At 33.8% G+C, this 23,151-nt stretch overlaps 1 protein-coding gene and 1 long non-coding RNA gene across 6 annotated transcripts in view; one reads left to right on the top strand and one right to left on the bottom strand.

Moving 5' to 3' along the window:
- LOC138694437 (Golgi-associated PDZ and coiled-coil motif-containing protein-like) overlaps positions 1 to 23,151 on the bottom strand; it is a 412,856-nt gene that overhangs the window by 137,645 nt on the left and 252,060 nt on the right. For all 5 annotated transcript variants that reach the window (XM_069818142.1, XM_069818143.1, XM_069818139.1 and 2 more), the window contains exons 5-7: positions 20,243 to 20,510; positions 3,353 to 3,478; positions 374 to 501 (exon numbers count right to left, since the gene is read on the bottom strand). In XM_069818142.1, coding sequence (XP_069674243.1) covers positions 374 to 501; positions 3,353 to 3,478; positions 20,243 to 20,510 — 522 coding nt within the window. The remainder of the gene's footprint in view (positions 1 to 373; positions 502 to 3,352; positions 3,479 to 20,242; positions 20,511 to 23,151) is intronic.
- LOC138694435 (uncharacterized) lies at positions 9,922 to 13,978 on the top strand. Its single transcript, XR_011330929.1, has 6 exons — positions 9,922 to 10,591; positions 11,556 to 11,712; positions 11,813 to 12,063; positions 12,326 to 12,451; positions 12,673 to 12,880; positions 13,154 to 13,978. It is a non-coding gene; the product is annotated as an uncharacterized lncRNA (long non-coding RNA).

Here is a 23,151-nt window from a genome sequence, read left to right as displayed (position 1 = left end):
TTGCAGTGTTCCTCATATTTGAAGCTTATTTATGGAAGGAAAGAGGGAATTTAGGCACAACATTCATTAGAAAATTGCTAGAGACATTTAGATAGATGACGAAACCGCCATTATCTCAATTTAAAAAAAAAATGGATTTAGACAATTTTGGAATTGGACGCTTCATGTACTCTTACATATCAGCCAGAACCTCAATCAGAGGTACATCACCCATTATCCTAACATAAATGATAATGAATTCCATTTTCCAAGTGCATTCGTCTCAGATATGCGATTCATCACACTGTCAAACTAGGAGAGGTCTTAGATGACAACAGCCAGAGATAATGAAAGCTAACCAACAACATACACATGAGATCAATAAATATCTAACCTGAAGCCATACATATCTTCACCAAGTGAATTCTCTTCGTCACTGTCCTCTGCTGCAACATACTGTACTTCCAGAGAAATGTCACCCATCTGCGATGACAAGATCTCCACTGCTTCTTGATGACAGGCCTGCAAAAGTTACCACACTTTACATGACACACTTCACACTTCTTCTTACTTTATAATTGCATAATACATAATGTTTAACTGACACATTATCACTCAAATGGGCAGTCTGTGGACCTTAGAGAGTTGGGTTCAAATTTCAGATAAGTTCAAATAAAATCTATGTGGAGAAAGATTATACTTGAGGCAAGTACTTTGAAATACATCCGATTTCCCTGCCAGAATCTCACAATTTCTTCAATAATCATTATCACATCAGTCCAACATAAGTCCCTCTCGCGTAGTGTAACATAGACTAAGTGATCTACGAATTTTGCCGTACTGCTCCTAGTGGTGAACTGGAAGGATGAGACTCAAAGTATTTGCTGTGAGATTAAAAAAAAATTAATGAAAATAGGAAAGGGAAATTATTTCCGATCTTTTTACGGAAATAAAAGTTTCTGTCATGCTATTTGTTTTTTAGTGCATGGCATTTCTTCTCGACTTAATGAACGGATTTTGTTCATATTAATTAATTATTTCCGAGTAAATTTATACAGAAAGTATACTATGAGTGCACCAAATATTAGAATTTTTATCTTAACTGATTCCAGTAAGTTTTCTCTGTTATTTTTACGTATCAGTATCGATTAAAATACTATCCACCAGACATTTGGTTTAGAGCAGTGATTGTCAAACACCACGAAATGGTAACGTAGTATATATACAACTTGCATACCACTAAGGCAGGAAGGGGTGGAGTGGGTATCTCCTCAGGTATTGCAGTAAATGACAGTGAATGGATAAAAAGAGGGTGGGGGTATGATGCCATATTTGAGTAGGGGCAGGAGCTTGTATTGCGACACAGCTTTTGATGATCACTGGTTTAGAGCAGTAAAAATATCTGCATAATATGCAAGCCACACAAAGTTAGACTCGACTGTATATTCACACTTACAGTGACAGCTTTCAAACGAAAAGAAAAAAATTATTATTACTACCAGATTAGGAATTGAACATATTCAAGTAGCTTATTCCTAGGAACACCATGAAACAGTGAATAAAATACATCAAAGTAGGTAAATGAAACTAATCTAATTTGTCAAATATGTCGCTATTTAAATATGTAAATCGTAAAAAAAGTCGTTACTTACATATGTAAATCATGACAAAAGTCTGTATTTAAACATGTACATTGTCAAGAAAAAGTTTGAATTTACACATAGAAATTACTTTAAAAAAATTAGTAATAAGACACTCATTCATCTATACGCTTCCCCAGTTTTAATAAGGCCGGTTACAAACTAGTTGGAGAAAAGTATCACGTGAATATAAAAAACATCAGATCTAACACTCACAGGAAGGAAACCCTATCATACAGCTGCACTGTACAAACTGGGATAAGCAAGTTTAACATACAACAAAAGATACACACAAATGAAATCAGCCCACTATCATCACTGCAGTGTGTATGAAACGTTGCCCCATGTACTAGGAAGTTGTCCTCAAGGCGAGCTTCTAAGAATTAAATGACACAACAACATTAGATTGTTAGTTGCTGCTGCTCTGCATGCTAAAATGTTCAAAGTCCATGAGAAGGTTCATTGTCTGGGTGACAGCGAAAGTACAAGACACATCGACATTATCGCCAGCAATAGATCTAAATGTGAAGCCAAGATCATTGATCCAACCATCCACTTTGCACTTTGAAACCAGCATTGAGCAATCTCATGAAGTTGACCAAAAAAAAAAAGTCCTTATATGAATCCACATACATTACTTTTTTAGAATATTACAACATCCAAAAAATTTCTGTTACACATCTTTTATTTTGTTCTAGGGGAACAATTCTCCAAATTTTTTGTCAAGTGGAGAAATAAATACAAAATAGGAAAAGAACTGCAAGATCAAACAGTTGTCACAATTATTAAATACTCTGTGGCAATTTTTAGAAACCAGTAATTATATGAAATTACTTCCATATAAAACAACAATACATTGTATATCAATATATATTATTATTGTTCTTTGTTGAATTTTTTTATAATTTTCTTTGAAAATTGCTAATTTACAAGACATGGCATAATTTTATAATTATTTTATTTATTATAAAAAAATTATGTTATTATGGAATGTTTTTTGTGAATCCAGGTATTCATATTGCATATATTGCATAATCTGTATATATCTTTGCTACTGTGTTTATAATTTGCAAATTCTGATATGAATCAGGTTGTCAAATAAAAAAATATGCACCAACATTAGATGATTTTTTTTTTTTCTGGATTGCACACACAAAACAAAAATCTTTGTAAGTTAATACAAAAAGTAAGGAATATGACTTCATTAAAAATTTTATGTTTTAAGTATATATAAAATTAATTTTGTACAAATTTATGTAATGGTATATCTTTAAAACCTTCCTTCAGTGGTTTACCTACAAATATAACAAACGGGTTTACAACCAAAGAACAATAACTTTTTTTTTTTTTTGCTTCCAGTAGGAGATGATAAAAACTTTCACAAACAATATAATCAAAAGTAGAAATAATTCTGAATCATGATTCATTTCTCTCAGGAAATAATATTTTGCTTGACAGAAATGAGACTGTTTCATTTGCCATTTTATTCTACGTAATACAAAAATTCATGAAAAAAATATTATCATATTCATTTCTTACTAAAAACTACTATATCATGTGCGCCAATTCCGAATAAACTGACTCTCAGACATGGAAATGAACAAAAGCCGTCCACTAATTTTGGAAAAAAACTTTGCAGCCACATAGATGACATACCTAAAACAACATTTTCAATATCAGGAAGAGAAAATCTCAGAAACTATGTTAAACATAAAAAGCATTAAACTAGTTACCTGTTTCAAATCATGTCCATTGACGGTGAGGATTGCATCTCCAACGTACAAAGCACCACATCTTGCTGCTGGTCCATCTGGCTCTAGCTCAGAGATTAGAATTGGTACACCATGCTCACGACCTCCCTGGAGAACACAATTAAAATTGTAATTGAAGAGTGTGATCCCAAAACGAGTTTAGCTCATTTTTATGAAAGAACTGGGTTAGTTTTTTATCCACCGGTCTGCGGACTGAGAGAGTTTTCAGGTGACATGCACAATAACAGAACTTTTAGACAAGGATTGGTGTTGTTTTGGAAGAAAACAAGCTTAAAATATAATGATAGGTGTGTCACAAAATCATATATACCAAGTGTTTCAGATCACCCATATCAGCCTTTTTTCTTGAAAATTATGTGATACTGGTTGTTCATTAAAAAATTTTGATAACCAAAACCTATGTAAAGAATTGACTGGAGCTAGTACCATTTCCCGTAACAAACCGGAAGTAGGGTTACCTGTGGTCAACTTCGAAATTTCAAATGAGAACATGGGTCATTGAAGGTACCATTGGAATCTACTTTTAAAAAGAAACAACTTTTACTGAAACTTTTTTTCCTAACTTTCATTGTTTACTCACGAAATAACAAAAATGGTATCTTCTTAAAAATGCTGTATGTTGTTTATGTACGTACACTCTTCATAGTAAGTGTTCAAAATGTACGCCACCCTGTGCTAAACAATGTCCTGATCACCTCCTAACATCCGTGATTGCACTTCAGCACAGCTGAGAGGTGATCAGAACATTGTGTAGCACAGGATGGCGTACATTTTGAACACTTACTATGAAGAATGTACGTACATAAACAAGATACAGCATTTCTCAGAAGATACCATTTTTGTTACTTTGTGAGTAAACAATAAAAGTTAGAAAAAAAAAAGTTTCAGTAAAATTGTTTCTTTCAAAAGTAGTTTCCAATGGTACCTTCACTGACCCATGTTCTTATTTGATTCTGCTAATGGCTTCATTGCCAGTGCAAGGCACTAGACAACAACAAATTTCGAAGTCGAACACAGGTACCCCTACTTCCGGTTTGTTTGGTACTATCACCAATCGATTCTTTACATAGGTTTTGGTCATCAAATTTTTTTATGAACAACCAGTATCATATAGTTTTCTAGAAAAAAGGCTGATACGGGTGGTCTGAAACACCCGGTATATACTATATACACATACAGTATATATACAGAATGGATAGTAACCTCTGCACCAAAATGAAACTGGTAATAGATCATGAGGAGAGACTCTAACATTCATTGTTTTACACGGAATCATTATGTTTCTATGAAGCATTTGACAACATCACGGCTGCTGCAATAATTCTAAGCAAGCATTGGCTAAATTCCTTATTTTTCCCTCTCCCTCTGCTGTACTCAGTTGCTAACACGTGACGTGTGCTGTGTTGCAAGATTTATTTAAACGATTTTCGCTATTATTCAATTTAAATTCATGCCTAATGGTTTAATTTGCAGAAAAAGATTAAAGACTTTAACTGTTCAGATTATTTTTATCTATTTGCTTGTATAACAATCAACCATTTCTCTCGGTCATTACCGCAACAGAATGCTGCAAACATTGGGCAAAGACTATTTTTTTTTTTTCTGCTTAATTGTGTTTCATCGAAGGAAAAGTGTAATAAAAGTTTTGTTGTATTTAACATGTAGAATCACCTCTTAAATTTTGGTGCAGATGTTACCATCTACTCTATATGAATAAATCATAAAAATGTTCAAGTGGACTGAGCGAGTTTTGGGATCACACTCTTCGACTGTAAAGATAAATGTATCCCCTTTATATGCCATGAAGGTACAAGGGAGGCATGAAAGTAGAGTTACTTGCTTTCATGACCTCGGCTGTTCTGGAAGATACGGTAATGAGAAGGAACAGTAAAATAAATAACAAGTTTCACTTTATGTAAAAAAGACAACAAAGACATAAACTGTTCATCTTTTTAATATCTATCCCGACATTCACTGTAAACCTTAAAATTTTAGAGAGACATGAAAACATCAGTATATTTAGTATTTGTGGACCTAGAAAAGGCTTTTGACAGAGTGGAATGGAATAAACTGATGGGGGATCCTAAAGAAAATTGGTGTGGATTGGAAAGAGAGAAGACTGTTCAGTAATCTCTATATGAAATGAGTCAAAGTCAGAACAGGAGAAGAAATGTCAGAAGGAAGTGAAATTGGGAGAGGAGTACGTCAAGGATGTCCTTTATCACCTACCCTGTTCGACATCTACTTGGAGGATTTAGTAAAGAACTGTTTTCAGAACATGGGAGGAGTGATAGTAGGAGGAAGAAGAATAAAATGCATAAGATTTGCTGATGATATGGAGTTGTTAGCAGAAGAGGAAATGATACTAAAGGATATGCTACTGGAGCTAAATGACAGCTTTGAGCAGTATGGGATGAAGATAAATGCAAATAAGACGAAGAGCATGGTCATAGAAAGAAAAATACAGAAGATAAACTTGCGAATTCTAAATGAGGCAATAGAGCAAGTGGACAGCTTCAAATACTTGGGGTGTACTATAAACAGTAACATGAGCTGCTGCTAGGAAGTCAGAAGAAGGATAGCAATGGCCAAGGAAGCTTTTCATAGAAAAATAAGCATCTTCTGCGGATGTCTGGAAAAAGAACTAAGGAAGAAACTAGTGAAGTGCTTTGTATAGAGTGTGGCACTGTATGGGGCAGAAAAATGGATATTACGACGGAGTGAAGAGAAGTGAATAAAATCATTTGAAATGTGGATATGGAGAAGACTGGAACATGTGAAGTGGACAGACAGAATAAGAAATGAAGCTGTGTTGGAAAGAGTGGGTGAAGAAAGAATGATGCTGAAACTGATCAGGAAGAGGACAAAGAATTGATTGAGTCACTCGCTGAGAAGAAACTGCCTACTGAAGGATGACTGGAAGGAATGGTGAACGGGAGAAAGTTTGGGGTAGAAGAAGATATCAGATGATAGGCGACATTAAGATATATGGATCATATGAGGAAACAAAGAGGAAGGCAGAAAACAGGAAAGATTGGGGAAAGCTGAGTTTGCAGTGAAAGACCTGTCCTTGGGCAGAACACTAAATGAATGAATGAATGAATGAATGAATGAATGAATGAATGAATGAATGAATGAAATCATTGGCAAAGAAACTTTCCACACAATTTATTTTTTATTGGTTGAACTATGCATTGTAGAAGAATATTTCATGATGTGTATTGGTTCTATTTCATACAAAGAATCTCCTGTTAAAATTTGTGCACTCAAACCCCTAATACCCTGCACATAAAACATCATTAATAGAATGTGAAGTAATTTCAACGATACTTTGATTTTTCACAGCAACAAGAAGCTTTAAAATGCAGTTCTTCGAAGCTTCTCAAAATTTTAAGTTTTGATTTGTTTCCCTTTTGTGAAATATTAACTCAGATTGTAACACATATTAAAATCTCACTAATGTTCACACATCACATTTGATGCAAAATGTCTGTACAGTTGAGTGAAGCAGAGTGACCTCGTTTTGTGAATTAATGAAAATTGTTTAAACAAATTCATATTGAAGTGGACAAATTTTACGTCGAATTATAAGAATAAATTGATAACATGCAACTCAAGAACTATGAACAACAACCGAAATTACAGGCCAATGAGTGACAGAGCCCATCCTCTCCAAGGGCCAGGAAATTGCAGAGTGAAGCAGATGATTTTCGTATGCAATCATATCAGTACAGTAGAATCTTGATTATCTATCACCCTATTAACTGATTGTCGAATTATCCGTCTGTCATTCTCTCTTTTTTTTTATTGCTGAAAAAATATAGAGCACTGCACAATATATTAATACATATTTTTTTGTAGAGAGTGTTATTACAAGTCTTTACCTTTACACATTATGGTCTACTGTTCGAATGATCTAACTTCTCTGCAAAATGTCTTCCACAAGTGCCAAAAGAATACATGTTGTGCTAAGTATCAAAAAGAAGTGCAAATAACTGAGTGGTTTTGGGAAAGAGGAACTGTGGTTCATCTCACATCGGAATATGAGATTGGAGTTTACAATTGTACGAGATTTAATAAAATAAAACAAGGATAAAGTGTATAACTTACTTAAATCTGTAACATGAGACCTATACTTTTCCTATCTTTCCACAGAAACCATCATAGGGAGTTTCCTGAAACCATCATAGGGAGTTTCCTGAAACCATCATAGGGAGTTTCCTGAAACCATCATAGGGAGTTTCCTTGACCCTTAAAAACTCGTCATTGACATTCTTTCATTAATTCATAGTGTTCTGCACAAAGGAGGTCTTTCACTGCAAACCCAGCATTCTCCAGTCTTTCCTATTTTCTGCCTTCTTCTTAATCTCTGCATATGACCTATATATCTTAATGTCGTCTATTATTTGATACCTTCTTCTGCCCCGAAATCTTCTCTCTTTCACCATTCCTTCCAGTGCATCCTTCAGTAGGCAGTTTCTTCTTAGTCAGTGACCCAGTCAATTCCTTCTTCTTTTCCTGATCAGTTTCGGCATCATTCTTTCTTCACCCACTCTTTCCAACATAGCTCTTAGACTTAAATTAGTGGGCTTCTGATCCACTACCTAACATGTAAAACACATGACCACAAAGAAAATTACGAAACTGTATTACGCAGCACTTAATTTATAAAAGTCTTCTATAGTACGAATTAGCCGATTTTTTTTCGATTAACCATTCAGCCTATCCCTTCATTACCATGGATAATTGAGGTTCTACTTTATATCGTAAGTCATAACAGATTGAGTATGTGTTGGCACTACTGTCACAGCTTGGCATTAACATAATTTCCCGCAAAAGCTCTGTAGAAAAATGCACATCGGTAGAAATGTTCTTATTCTCAATGACAATGCCATCCAGAAGTCGGAAGGCTTTGTACAATATGTTGGCCAAGTGCAGCTGGGAGATCTTCCTACAGCCTAGATTTGAGCTCGTTAGACTTCGATTTATTTGTAAAACTGACAAACAATAAATTACAGCCTCAAATGTGAAGGAATTTGGAATATGACAATGTTTTGTCGTCACAGTTGTGACAGCTCCGGAAAAATATGTGACAGATAATACCGATTTTGTCACAGTATGATTTTTGTGTTCAGATGATTCTTGGTGATTGTGAAGCTTCGCTTCCTGTCTGTAGATTTCCAAGTTGCATCAGTTTTATCATTTCACATTCATGAGCAAGAAATTACTTACTTACTTACTTACAAATGGCTTTTAAGGAACCCGAAGGTTCATTGCCGCCCTCACATAAGCCCGCCAGCGGTCCCTATCCTGTGCAAGATTAATCCAGTCTCTATCATCATACCCCACCTCCCTCAAATCCATTTTAATATTATCCTCCCATCTACGTCTCGGCCTCCCTAAAGGTCTTTTTCCCTCCGGTCTCCCAACTAACACTCTATATGCATTTCTGGATTCGCCCATACGTGCTACATGCCCTGCCCATCTCAAACGTCTCGATTTTATGTTCCTAATTATGTCAGGTGAAGAATACAATGCGTGCAGTTCTGTGTTGTGTAACTTTCTCCATTCTCCTGTAACTTCATCCCGCTTAGCCCCAAATATTTTCCTTAGCACCTTATTCTCAAACACCCTGAACCTATGTTCCTCTCTCAGAGTGAGAGTCCAAGTTTCACAACCATACAGAAGAACCAGTAATATAACTGTTTTATAAATTCTAACTTTCAGATTTTTGGACAGCAGACTGGATGATAAGAGCTTCTCAACCGAATAATAACACACATTTCCCATATTTATTCTGCGTTTAATTTCCTCCCGAGTGTCATTTATATTAGTTACTGTTGCTCCAAGATATTTGAATTTTTCCACCTCTTCGAAGGATAAATCTCCAATTTTTATATTTCCATTTCGTACAATATTCTGGTCACGAGACATAATCATATACTTTGTCTGTTTGGGATTTACTTCCAAACCGATCGCTCTACTTGCTTCAAGTAAAATTTCCGTGTTTTCCCTAATCGTTTGTGTATTTTCTCCTAACATATTCACGTCATCCGCATAGACAAGAAGCTGATGTAACCCGTTCAATTCCAAACCCTGCTTGTTATCCTGAACTTTCCTAATGGCATATTCTAGAGCGAAGTTAAAAAGTAAAGGTGATAGTGCATCTCCCTGCTTTAGCCCGCAGTGAATTGGAAAAGCATCAGATAGAAACTGACCTATACGGACTCTGCTGTATGTTTCACTGAGACACATTTTAATTAATCGAACTAGTTTCTTGGGAATACCAAATTCAATAAGAATATCATATAATACTTCCCTCTTAACCGAGTCATAAGCCTTTTTGAAATCTATGAATAACTGATGTACTGTACCCTTATACTCCCATTTTTTCTCCATTATCTGTCGAATACAAAAAATCTGATCAATAGTCGATCTATTACGCCGAAAACCGCACTGATGATCCCCAATAATTTCATCTACGTACGGAGTTAATCTTCTCAAAAGAATATTGGACAAAATTTTGTATAGGGAAGACCAGGTAACTTGATACCCTAAGGGTGAAACCTAACCATTTTTCCCCCATTACTACAAATGCTAGTGGATTATGGTGATTTTCTAGTTTGAAGGTTGAATTTTCTTTTGCCAACTTCGTTTCGAATTTCGATACTGACAAATACTATAAATGGTAGTGATTTTGTAACTGGTATGTTGGCAGCTGAGGCAAATATCGACAATATTTGCCGGTACTGGAGTTCCATGAAATTAAAATTGTACTAGATTTCTCAGCCGGTTACTGGAAGATAGTGAAATTCGAACTTATTAATAATTAATTAATATTAGTATTAATATTAATACATAATAGTTATTTTATGTGTTGCGTTGTGGTTATAATTCAAGAATAGTCAGATAAGTACGAATAAATATAATATACTTGGGCGTGATAATGCACGTGGGTAATGGATAGAAATATTATTTCACATTTTAATGAATTTCTTTCGTGTTTAGATTTTTATTACTATGTCAAAAAAATGAAATAGTGTTGCAGTGACTCCTCCAAGGAAGAAAATGTGTGGCATTCAGAGTACGCTTCAGAAATCTGTAGTTCACGTGTATAATGAGTTGAAGAAAGAAGATAATGAAGAAGGAATTATGCTAACGGAGACAGCAATTACAACCAGAATAGGACAATTATTAGGAGTAAGTATTCTTAAGCATACATTTCAAAGTGGTATTCAGTTTTAGGAGTTTGCACTAATAATTTCATGATTGTGGTCAAACAAAACAAATTTTTAAGTTAGGCCTAGATGTTTAATCAAGTCAGTGATTTTCATATTGCCAAACTAAATACATTTAAGATACTGTAATACTGCAGTAGGTGATAGCTTAAATACATTTACAAATTAGACGAACAAATAATCAAACAGCACGAAAGTAAATTTCCAGTTTTCTCTTTTAGTATTAAATTAACCGTTCAGATCACAATTTACATGCCACATCGGCCGAAGAAAATACAAGTCATATTGTAATTATTAACTTGATATCGCAGCAAATATTACATGAATGTTGGCCTGTTATGGTGCTTAAAAATAATTCAGTTTTATATAATAACTATATAACATACTCTATAAAGCATAGGAACGTTGACTCTGGCTGAATAATTTATTCATGACTGGTCTAAGTAATATTAAATATGGTGTTTCTTCAGAAAAGCTACCCCACCCAACGTACTTGTTAAGATATAACACTCGAGAGGACGAGGACGCACTACTGGGAAACTAACCATTTCTCTTCGTCATGGACCTCTCGCATGTTATATTGGTAATTAGTAACAAGTTTGAGGGAGGGACTACAACAATGCATTAGAATATACAGGTAAGTGTCAAAGGATTTTTGTGCTGAAAGTATTTGTGGCTGTGCACTAAAACCACGTGTTCATCACTACGTAAATATCACAGAAATCAATTAAACAAAATAAAATTATGCCTTCTTTGATGTAGCTTTTCTGGAGAATTACCTAAATATTAGCCTACTTAAACCTATTGTAGACCCAACCTAACATATCGATCATTTTCTATTCATATAGCTGCAAATGTTGGTATCATGCATGAATTTTATGATATAACAATTTTTAGAAGTGTTATGTTATTGTTTGTTATTACAGCTTGGCTTTACTACAGCCACGAATGTGAGAAATTCACAGAAGGGGACCCCACTTATGACACCAGGAAAACATAGACTACGTAAACATCCAGTGACTGATGCTGATGATTTTACGAAAGATGCAATTGCGAGATTTATTTATGACAAGTTACATAAAGGTAGGGAAGTTACAGGAATTATTGTGTTGATTTATGGAATGTAATTCTGATATTAGTCATATGTATAAAAATATGGCATAATTTTCATTTACTGTTACAGGGGAAGTACTAACAGCAGCAAAAGTTCTGGAACATATGAATGATGATTATGAAACATATTTATTTAGAGTATCCTTATCATCGGTGAAAAAAATTTTGAAAGAGATGAAATTTCTATGGAGCAAAGGGGATCCTTATACACATGTACGAGAAAGTGATGTTATTCGTTTTTAAGAGAATATATAAGAAATGTGGAGCGTGAGAACCCTAAACCCGTAGTATTCTTGGATGAGACTTGGATTTTTATGAATGGTAAATTTCAATGTATTGTGAGACATTGAGTGATTGAATTTTTTACTAACAAATAGGTTAACACTTATGTGGAATATGAAATTGCAATTAATATAGGCTACTAGTAATGAATTCAAGTGGGAACAACATGTTTTGCAATTAATAGTTTCATATTATAACTAGAGGTTAGTTATAAAATTCTTGAACGGTTTTCCTGTCTTTAAAATTTTTGTGTCTCTTAGAGTGTCAATGTGAATTGCTTGTCTCTCTCTGTTTTTTTAAGTAGGATCACCCAGTTATTCATGAAATAAACCAGGTGAAGTTTCCAGTGACATGAATGGTGTTATTCATAGACCAACAAATGAGGGTGGAAGATTAGATGCCGGAACGAAAGGTGGATTTATACTCGGTAAGTTATATTGATTTATATTTTACATAAATTTGGCAAGAGTAATTTTTTAAATCAGGGTACAAAAATATAAAAATTGGTGACTAAATAAAAACATGGGAAAGCCTTTCACCAAAGAGGATCTCATGTCACGTTATGTTATGTTATGTTTTATTTTCTTTATTTAAATGCTGTGAATTCATGTGACGTAATTATATGCCCAGGTATAATTTTTATTGCAGGTGCTGATTTAATTTTTTCATGCAATTGAAAGAAAAGTCAGGACTACCATAGTGCTATGAATAGCCCTGTAGTTGAGAAGTGGGTGCAAACACAGTTGTTGACATGAGAACATTAGGGCAATGCGTTATTGTCATGGATAGTGCTGCATATCATAGCAGACTTGTGAAAAATCAGCCAACAACAAAATGGAGGAAAGAACAGCTACTGGTGATTGCAACTGAATATAATAGATTTGTTGTACTAAATGATAAGAGTTGATGGTGTGAAATCACCTTTTGATATTATATTTCAATATTAATTTCCATACTTTGCAGTTATTATTATTATTATTATTATTATTATTATTATTATTATTATTATCATTACTACTACTACTACTACTACTACTACTACTACTACTACTACTACTACTACTATTGCAACCATTTCTCTTATTTCTCATAATTAGGCATACTTATAGATGCTACTTTTTTCTTTCAGGTGAAATTGAATCTACATAAGAATCCTAAAACAACAGGGCCTTGCCAATTACTGTTCTGAAGCGGCCTTGTCTTATGTGTTGTGTCTATATACAATTAATTCTTTCAGTTTTTTTTCCCCCCCTTTAATCTAATGAAGTTGTTGGTTGATTGATACCAAGTGTTCAGCAGTTGATGTCATTTGTTATCTTGCACTCCAATATTTAACCAGATGATTGAAAGCTGTGTAAAGTTAAACAGTCAAGACAATGATCCATATCTTCATTGAGATTTCAGAAATGGCATGGGGAGATTCTGAAATATCAGTTCTTTGTAAATATTTGAGACAATCATGGCCTGTGATAATATGAGTACTGCCACTGTAGATTTTCATAGAAGTTCAGTTATTAAATTAGGTGTATTATTTTTACTATGTATTGTACTATATTTTTGTTTCGCTTAATTGATGAATTATATATGCTGTAAATTCAATAGTAGACTATAGGCCTATAGCTTAACTGATGAATTGTATGTGCTATAAATTAAATAGTAGGCTGTATACCACAAGTGATGAATTGTTTATGCTTGTAATGTGAAGTAATTTGCATGATATTTATTATCAATTTCTGTATATTTCAACTGATTGAATTGTTTATACTTTTAAATTGAATTAACTTGCTTGCTATGTATTATATTTTATAGCTTAACTGATGAATAATTGTTTAGGTTTGTCAATTTAATAATCTGAGTGCCATGTACTTCATATTTTTAGTGGAGCCACCAATGTAGCTTAGTCGGTAGACTCGTTGGCCTGAAAATTCAGAGCTGCACTCGAGGGTAGTTTGGATCCCCCATTTAGTCTGATTAGTTGGTTTCTTCTGAGGATTTTCCTCCATCGTGGAGCGGATGCCGGATGGCCTATTGCAATTTTTTCATTTGCTTTAGAATCATTCCGATTTTTGTTACCACATTGTCATGTTCTGATCTTGTTATTCTTTTAACAGTGTGGTAAGATGCAGGTATAGATAACCTTACAGTAATTTTGCTACCTTTCAACTACCTCATTACCTCCCACTCCATAAAGTTCATGGATCCACAGAAGTACCAGTCGTCGATGTAATTCGACCATTTTGCTTAAAATATTAAAACACTGTAAAATATTGAGATTTCATGCTGTTACGTCCAATACTGCAGCAAGAATATCTGATTTTGAGTCTGATAGTATGACAGCCTTCTCAGATTTATGAAGTTGATACTGGAGATTTTGTAAGCTTAAAAGTGTATCTAAATTTTCACTATCAAAATTAGTCAGTGTTTGAAGTTAGTTAGTTAGTTAGTTAGTTAGTTAGTTAGTGGCGTTTAAAAAGGGCGCGTCAGCTACTATGGCTATTTGCACCCTTATCTAAAATCTTTCACTAAACACAAACACAATACAATAACCAGAAAGTTTAAAAAACTAAAAAGCATTGTCACGGTTAAAATGGGGCAAACAAGTGTTTGAATATAATTCCCTGTAAAAGGGAATATACTGGCATTGTACTACAACACCACTACATCTATGGCTTGGTAAACAGGATCCATCTATAAAAAATACTGTATGTAGTCACTCACTGACCAGATCATTTATCGTTGCTAATGATTTTTAAAATGTCTGGAGAAGTATCACATTTCTTAACATCATCTGTTAAAGTTAACTTATATACTATTCATTTTGAAATAACTTGGGATTGTGTTTTATTAGTAAAGTTTCCCTTGATTGAGCAAGTTTGAGTTCTCCAAGTAGAGTCAAAAAGTCTGTTGGGATTTTGGCTCAGTTTATTAATATTTGTGGACTGTGATTTTTTGTTCTAGACAACCATATTATCTGCAAATGATGAGATTGTCATAAGACCTATTTCTTTAGTTAGACCATCGACATTAATATTGGAAAATGTATTCCTGAAAACAACAATGTGGGAAGCCCAGATGAATCTGTCTCTATTTACATATTTGTGACAATGAATCAAATAATCAAGTCACTGACCCAATGTAACACTTTATCACGGACACCCTAAGTTTGCAATTTCTTAAGTGATTTATATTTACAGAGCCATATGATCCTTGAAAATAAATTAAAATTGCTAAGGTGTTTTGTTTTCTGTTTAAAATATCTTTAATATCTTGACTAAAATTTAAAATCTGTCCATTTGTTGAATGTAATTTTCTAAAGTCAACTCAATAAGATGAAAGTTAGTTACTAGATTCCAGGAACCAATTCAATCTATGAAATCATCTCTTCCATAATTTTGGCTATCATACTGGTAAGTGGTATCTGTCGATAACTCGAAAAGATATTAGTTGAATAATTGCTTTTCAAAATTGATGTTATGATAGATTTTCTCCAGACAGATATTGTATTTTAGTTGAGATTACAAGATAAAAGTAGTGAGTTTGCTTGTTTGCCAACATATTTAAGAAAATCAGCATGTGTATTGTCTGGACTTGGAGATGTTTTGGGTCTTATGTTATTAAATGAATAGTAATATTCAGTTCTTGATTAAATATTGTTATATAAAGTAGATTGTAGATTTAATATTTCTTTCAGTTTTTCCTTAATAGTCTGACGTACACAGATAAAACTAACACCCACACCACCAACTAATCTAATAGAAATTAAAATATAATTAAATGTAGAAAAAGTAATTAAAATTACACGTAATAAACCATAACCCCCTAATTTCAACAATATACTATTTTATTCCCTTTTACAGCTTGTAGATAATTATTAATTATAGTTATTACTTATTAGCATAATATTTATTGAACTTATTGGCTATTTCACTTCGTTTGAAAGATGTTATTGTGTACAAAAAGCATTTTTTGATGATCGTTTCATGCTGTATGTTGTGTATAAATCTATGATTTCTGGCCATCTGTTCTGTGTAATCCATCTTTTGTATAGAATTAATAAAATACTCTTTTGGTAGTAATTATTTTATTAATTGAGTATTTAATTTTCACCAGCTCACATTTCTTGAATCATTTGTTTTTTCTTATTTAAATTTAGGACACAAGAGCCAAAAAGAGACTTCACAGTTATGTATCATACATTTTTTCAATGACAGACGTGGAGTTCCAGAAATAATAAGTGTAAGTGTAACATTATTAAGCAATTTACAAACAAATGAAATCTTTAAAAAGGTATCTAGAAGTGAAATTACTTATGGCTTTAAGGACCAAAATTATTTTTGTAAGTTGATTTATTATTATTTCAGTTTTAGCCTAGTTGTATTATCCATTTCCTTACTAATTTCAAAAGATAATCAGAAGTTCATTCGAATTCCAACCAAAAGTCAATTGGGTATTAATTTATCTACCTTTAGGAAGTACAGTATATGTACGCTGGAATCTTTGAAGTGAAGTGACAATAATTTAATTGGTCTTGGAACAGATTTGATTCTTGAATATTATATACTATACTTTGTTGTATATTTACGTCTAGTAACCTATTAATGCTAATACTAATAATAATGTAAAGGAATAAAAGAATAGAACATAGCAATACATTTCTCATTATTATTGAAACTATTTAGAATAACCTTCCAACATTAAGGTAAAGTACGGTGAGTAAAGAAGTCATTCAGTACATAGGATCGTGATTTTACTACATGTGGTGATATCTGGTAACAGTTGGCAACACTGACAAGGCGGAAATATTTGCTGTTTGGGAACTGAACTTACGTGATCCTCACTATACGACGTCAACAAAAGTGATTTTCCTCGAAAGTTACCACAGTTGGTTTTGTCCCCCTTTTTAAAAATAGGTACAATTATGGACTCCTTCCATTGTTCTGGTACAATTTCCTTTTCCCAAATAGCAAGTACAAGTTTATAAATTTCACTATATAATGCACTCCCACCCTCTTGTATTAATTCTGCTGGAATTTGATCGATACCTGGAGACTTGTACTTTTTCAGATTTTCTATCGCAATTTCGACTTCTGAAAGCGTGGGTTCGGGTATAAATGGCTCAGCAGTTTGTATTTCAATTTCGTCCCGATCATTTCTATTTGGCCTATGTACATTAAGTAGTTGCGCAAAATAGTTTTTCCATCTGTTTAGGATTGATGGAGAGTCTGCAAGCAAGTCACCATTCTCATCCTTGATCATGTTTACCCTTGGCTGATATCCGTTCTTAAATTCCTTTATACCCTTATATAAATCTCGAATGTTTTTATTCTTACTATTTGTTTCTACCTCATTCAGTTTTTCCTTCAAGTAACCTCTCTTTTTATTCCTAAGTGTACGACTTGCTTCCCGTCTTTCATTGAAATAATTATCTCTCTTCTCCTCAACTGGATCCTGTAAGAATTTCAATTTTGCCTGTTTCCTTCTTTCTACTACCATGCAACAATCTTCATCAAACCACGGTTTCTTTTTCTTAGTTTCATAATAACCTATGCTCTGCTCAGCTGCAATTTTAATACTATCTCTGATATTTTCCCACACGCTATTAACATCTAATTCTTTCTCAACTTCGTCGGAACTTTCTAAAGTGGCAAACCTATTCGAAATTTCGACCTGATAATTTTGCTTAGCTTCCTCGTCCTTTAATTTCAAAATATTGAATTTAGTAATATTAACTTGTTGTTCTACTCGCTTGGCTACTGATAATCTTTCTCTTAATTCTCCAATCACCAAATAATGGTCAGAATTACAGTCTGCACCCCTGAAAGTTCGAATATCTACTATACTAGTATGTCTCCGTTTATCTATCAAGATGTGATCTATTTGGTTGTGTGTCAATCCATCTGGAGAAGTCCAAGTATATTTATGTATATCCTTATGGGGGAATGTTGTACTTTTGACAATTAAATTTTTCGATGTGGCAAAGTTGACTAATCTAACTCCATTGTCACTACTAATTGCGTGTAGGCTCTCTTTTCCAATAGTTGGCAAGAAATTACTGTGCATATTTTTGAAGTGATCTTACTCATAGTTAAAAATGGATTATGATGATGATATTCACTATCGTTGTCGTCATAATAATATTGTCTTACTATAGACAAGGAATAACTGCTATATCAGTATCTTCACCAAAAATAAGCAAATACTGCTGAGAACAATAATTATCTCGTAAAATTCTGTTGCTAACTTTGGAATTTTAACATGTCATTGTGCTTTAAACAAGTATATGAACGAGTTAGGATTACTTGAAAATCCTCCTGTTGTGGATGTAAATTCGAAATTTAAAGATCAGAACATATGTCCCATGTATTGTGTCACTGTCCTGTTTTCTCAAAAAGAAGGGGATTTAGGCCGGGACATTTACAGTCTATTATAACTACTAGTAGCACTCTGGTCTTGAATATCCTCAAATTCATCCGAATGGCTTGAATAATGTCCAAACAACTGAAGAACTATTGAGGAGGTAGCACAATGGGACTGTACGAGTAGTTATAAGTTGATGTCTCAATTTTTACCTTCATAATCCATCACTCCATCCAAACATCTTGACTTATTCTAGCCATTTGCATACTATTTTTTATTGAATTAGCCATTTTTGAAACAATAGTTGTGTTGGGTTTGTTGAAAGAAAGTGAACAGCCTGTCATATGAATCTTAATGTTTCCTTTCTGTAACATACATTATACTTTTAGCATAACATGACGTCCATCACAGTACTTGAACTCTATGATGAAGTCAGAAGAAATGCTGTCATATTTCTTAAACAAAACAAAAACAAAATTAAAAGACTTTGAGTCCACTGTGATAACTTCTTCTAGAACTATCTTCACAAAACCGATATTTTTATTAACTAATTCTGAGTTCTTAACAATAAAGTCATTAACTCTCTTGCTCTCCAATACAGAAGTAGTAACAGGGAAAAAGAGGTAAAAAGTATAACAGTTTTAATGCAGGCACCATATTTTTATGTTATCACTAGAGCCCGGATGTTTGGCAAAATGCCTTTATTACTGGGTGGAAGTAAATCATTATTTGCATAGATATAAATGTGATTTGGAGTAAATCAAAGTGACAGGACCAATTTTTATTTTGCCTTTTAAGATGTTTCTTACCAATAAATGCCTTTTTTTGCCATTTTAAAGCAATATTTCTTGTTTATTTGCAATTTTCTAATTAATTGTGATGTAATATGTATGAAATTTAAATATTTGAAACAATGACTAACTTTACTAACAATAGTATATAAAAGCAATTTATTTCGGTGCTTAATCTGCTAATAATCGTGCTTTAATACTTTTGGTGTAATATGAATAATGATCGACAATCCACAGTTACAAATTTAATATTGTCATGTCTTCACGATACCAACAATCAGCTTTATAATTTTAAATATTAAGCTCGTTCTCATAGAAGTTGTCACGTAGCATTTCCAATTGTTTTCATATTATCAAATCTTACTGTTACAATTTTGTGCTACACGTGTTTATAATTGTAGGAGAAAGAAAATTGAGTGAGGAACAGTCAGTTATTGTTGGGTGACAGAAGGTATAAGATCGGTTAGCTAGGATGCCTAAATTCAGTAAACCACTGAAAAGTAAACTTTATGCTTACATTAGTGAAATTGGTGCCCATGTGTTTTTTAACCGATGGAACAGTTTTGTTATGTAAAGTTTGTTAAAAGACAGTTAATCATGAAAAAAAGTATTTTATAAGTCAACATGTGTTACCTACGAAGTAAATATGTGAATTATGTTGATATAATTTAAATTTATTGATAAAATGTATTATGCCTTTTTAAAATTTATAATGCCGTTTTCAAAGATTATTGTGCCTTTTTTTTTTACGTTTTTATTGCCTTTTTGCCTGCCTATTTTAACTGTTATAAATGCCTAAACATCCGGGCTCTAATTGTCACCTACACACAGCCTCCAAACTGTTTGAAGGACCACACCTGTCGTTCATAGTGAGTCATATGACCTAGCTGGAAGGATACAATGCTGATGTAAGATCTATGGAATACAAAAAATGAAAAGAAAATGAAAAAAGAAAACATTCTGAGATGCAGAGACATAAACAAACACAGCACAGGCACATGACACACATATTGAGGAATGAAGGCCTCTTGGAAAGTAGCCCATTAAAAGTATTTACTAATGACACTCACTGTGATAGAAATGCCAAGTCCTTCTCCAGGTTCTCTTTGAACTGTAACCATTCGAGGTTCGCCTATGCCTTGTTGGCTCCTGTTGTCATTTGATGGGGGTTCTGATGCAGGGACAGGATTCTCGCTTCCTGTGCAATTCCCTCTGCTGCGACAAGCTCGTATGACAGTTTTGTGGCGATGCAGTAGTATCTCTGATTCAAGCTGTCTCCATAGTTTGTCTCTCACTTCACCTCTCATTTCTCGTCCAAGCAATTGCAGTTGCTGTATTCTGTTGGAACACAATAACATATAAAATGATAACTGTTTTATTAGCTATAAATGTGATATAATTTACGTTGAAAATCTGATGTTTTTGACTGCTGGACTCTTTTTCAGCAATCAAAATTTAAAGAACATATTCGAATAATAAATGGCCAATAACTTAAATAATATTCAGTAAATCATTAAAATTTCGAAAATGAAAATAAAATACAAGAAGTGGACTGACATATACCTGGATTTATCAATCCACAATATGAAATCAAGGAAAGAAGCTGTTACGCATTCCAATTGAAGACTAGACATGATTGCCAAGTGGCATACCTGCAAGTTTAAAATAAACCCTAAAGCAATGTATCAATTTGACTCGTAACACTAGGGCCCCACTTAACTATTCATTTCAAATTTTGATGACTGGTATCAACTGCAATGTTTGCCCACAGACAAATATGAAACGGTTAGGCTCTGTGATTGGAGATGTGCTTCATGCTTTAGCCACGTCTGTGACTCAGCACTAGTATTCCATCCAGGCAGTCTGGGCTCAAACTCAGTCTCGCCATGATAGAATTTGTGTACAAAGTAGACGTTGTAGAGGGTTTTACTCGAGGTATTTTTATTTTCCTCTCACATTCCACCAACACGTATTCCATCTATCATCTGTAATGTAGTTAGAAAAGCTTAGCTGAAGTGTTGGGGAATAGTATGGGTTTCTGATGTTGATATAAATTCTAACAGCTTGGGTTCCAGGTCCTGGAGTTTATCAGATATTCATCTTGGGATGGGACCTGGCTCTATCAAGGCTAAGATAAACAAGTTGCCCAACACTATTGCCAATGTATGGTTTTAACAAAAAATGAACTGAACATAACGTGATACTCAAATATGCGAAAGTCAACATAAAAAGTTTTTTGGCTATTAAACTTAACCTAGACTCAATGCAAACGGATAAATAATGAAACTAAATAAAAAGAAACACTAAATAACAGTTTATATAATCTTCACTTGAACACAGCCAAATCCTTGGGCAAAACGTGGAATATTGCACAAGAAAGTTGTACTGCAATGAAAAAGTAAATATGTTCATGGATATCAAATACCTGATTATAAACACAAAACAACATGGACATATTAATAAATGGGAGGAAAAAAAAACAGAACCCATCCAAAATTAAGAAACTTCACTAAACATTGACTCGTGCCATAAAGCATAACATTATAAACTTGTTTCATAATATACTAGTCGTCGACCTGGGTGGCGCAATCAGTAGAGTGCTGGCCTTCTGTGCCCGAGATTGCAGGTTCGATCCCGGTCCAGGTCGATGGCATTTAAGTGTGCTTAAATGCGACAAGCTCATGTCAGTAGATTTACTGGCATATAAAAGAACTCCTGTGGGACAAAATTCCAGCACACCGGCGACACTGATATAACCTTGGCAGTTGCGAGCGTCAATAAATAAAACATAATTTACAAATATACTAGCCTATTTTAAGACTTCTACAGTGTTCATATAAAGGTACTGTCACACGTTGCTACTTTTTCAATGCTGCAGTAGAAAATGTTGCGCAACTCTCGTACTGCGATGTGTGAACAACAGTACAACCCAAAAGTAGCGGCTGCCGAACCAACTGCCCGCTACTCTTTCATGCTGCACACAGCTTAAAAGTCAGAGTCAGAGTTTATTTCCTGATGAATTAGTTCTTTTTTTAATTTTCCGCAGCACAAGAGGGTTGCCAACATTGATTACCAATATTTTTGTTCGTTTGCATCGAACCCTGGAACTTTTGATAGAAAACTGTGTAGACACATGAATTTAACACTTTCTGAAAGAATTAGTGGAATCAGATGTGATTTATAAATTTTATTATAGTTTGAATACTTTTATAACGAGAATATGCTGTTGGTTATCATTTAAGTAGGCTATATAGGCGTTTTTTAATAGCTTTATAACAAAAATAATGTCAATTTCTGAATTCCAGTTAGGACAGAAAAGCAAATAATATATAAGTAAGCTATCACATAATTTCATAATCTGAAACTGTAATGTGAACATACTACAAAATGTATATTGAAGAATCAACACAGAGCTGGAAAGCTGCAGCTAGACTGCGACTGCAAAAGCCTCGTGTGTGAACAGACTTGCAACAACTTTTGCAGTGCTCAGGTTGCGCAGCACAAAAAGTAGCGTGCAGCGCACTATTTTTGGCTTATGTGTGAACATGACATGCAACTTTTGCAGCTGCAGTAGAAACGTTGCGCAGCAAAAGTAGCAATGTGTGACGGTATCTATTACTTAACTATGTAAACTATAACCAAATGTAAAGACGTGATGATGCCCTCATGAAAGTGAGAATGTTCGTCTAAAGAAAGAACATTAAATAGTGATAAGTTCAATTACGGAAACTATATCTGAAATAAAATATATAAATTAAATTTAACTTTTTTGTAACACACAATGGCTGTCAAAATATGAATATTTAGTTTTAAAACAGCGTATGGATATCATGAGCTACGATCAGAGGAGTAACATTTATTTGGAAAATACAGTGTTGCTACATTGTGTAATTAAAAGTCCTTTCAACGAAATTTTATTACCAACATTTTCGTCTCCATTTTCATCCAGGATTCACGTGTAGTCTGTGTGAGCAAATTT

This window comes from Periplaneta americana, chromosome 2 (genome assembly GCF_040183065.1).
Source record: "Periplaneta americana isolate PAMFEO1 chromosome 2, P.americana_PAMFEO1_priV1, whole genome shotgun sequence".
Taxonomy (NCBI): domain Eukaryota; kingdom Metazoa; phylum Arthropoda; class Insecta; order Blattodea; family Blattidae; genus Periplaneta; species Periplaneta americana.
The sequence above is the reverse complement of the archived record's forward strand: the minus strand, read 5'-3'. Positions and strand labels throughout refer to the sequence as shown.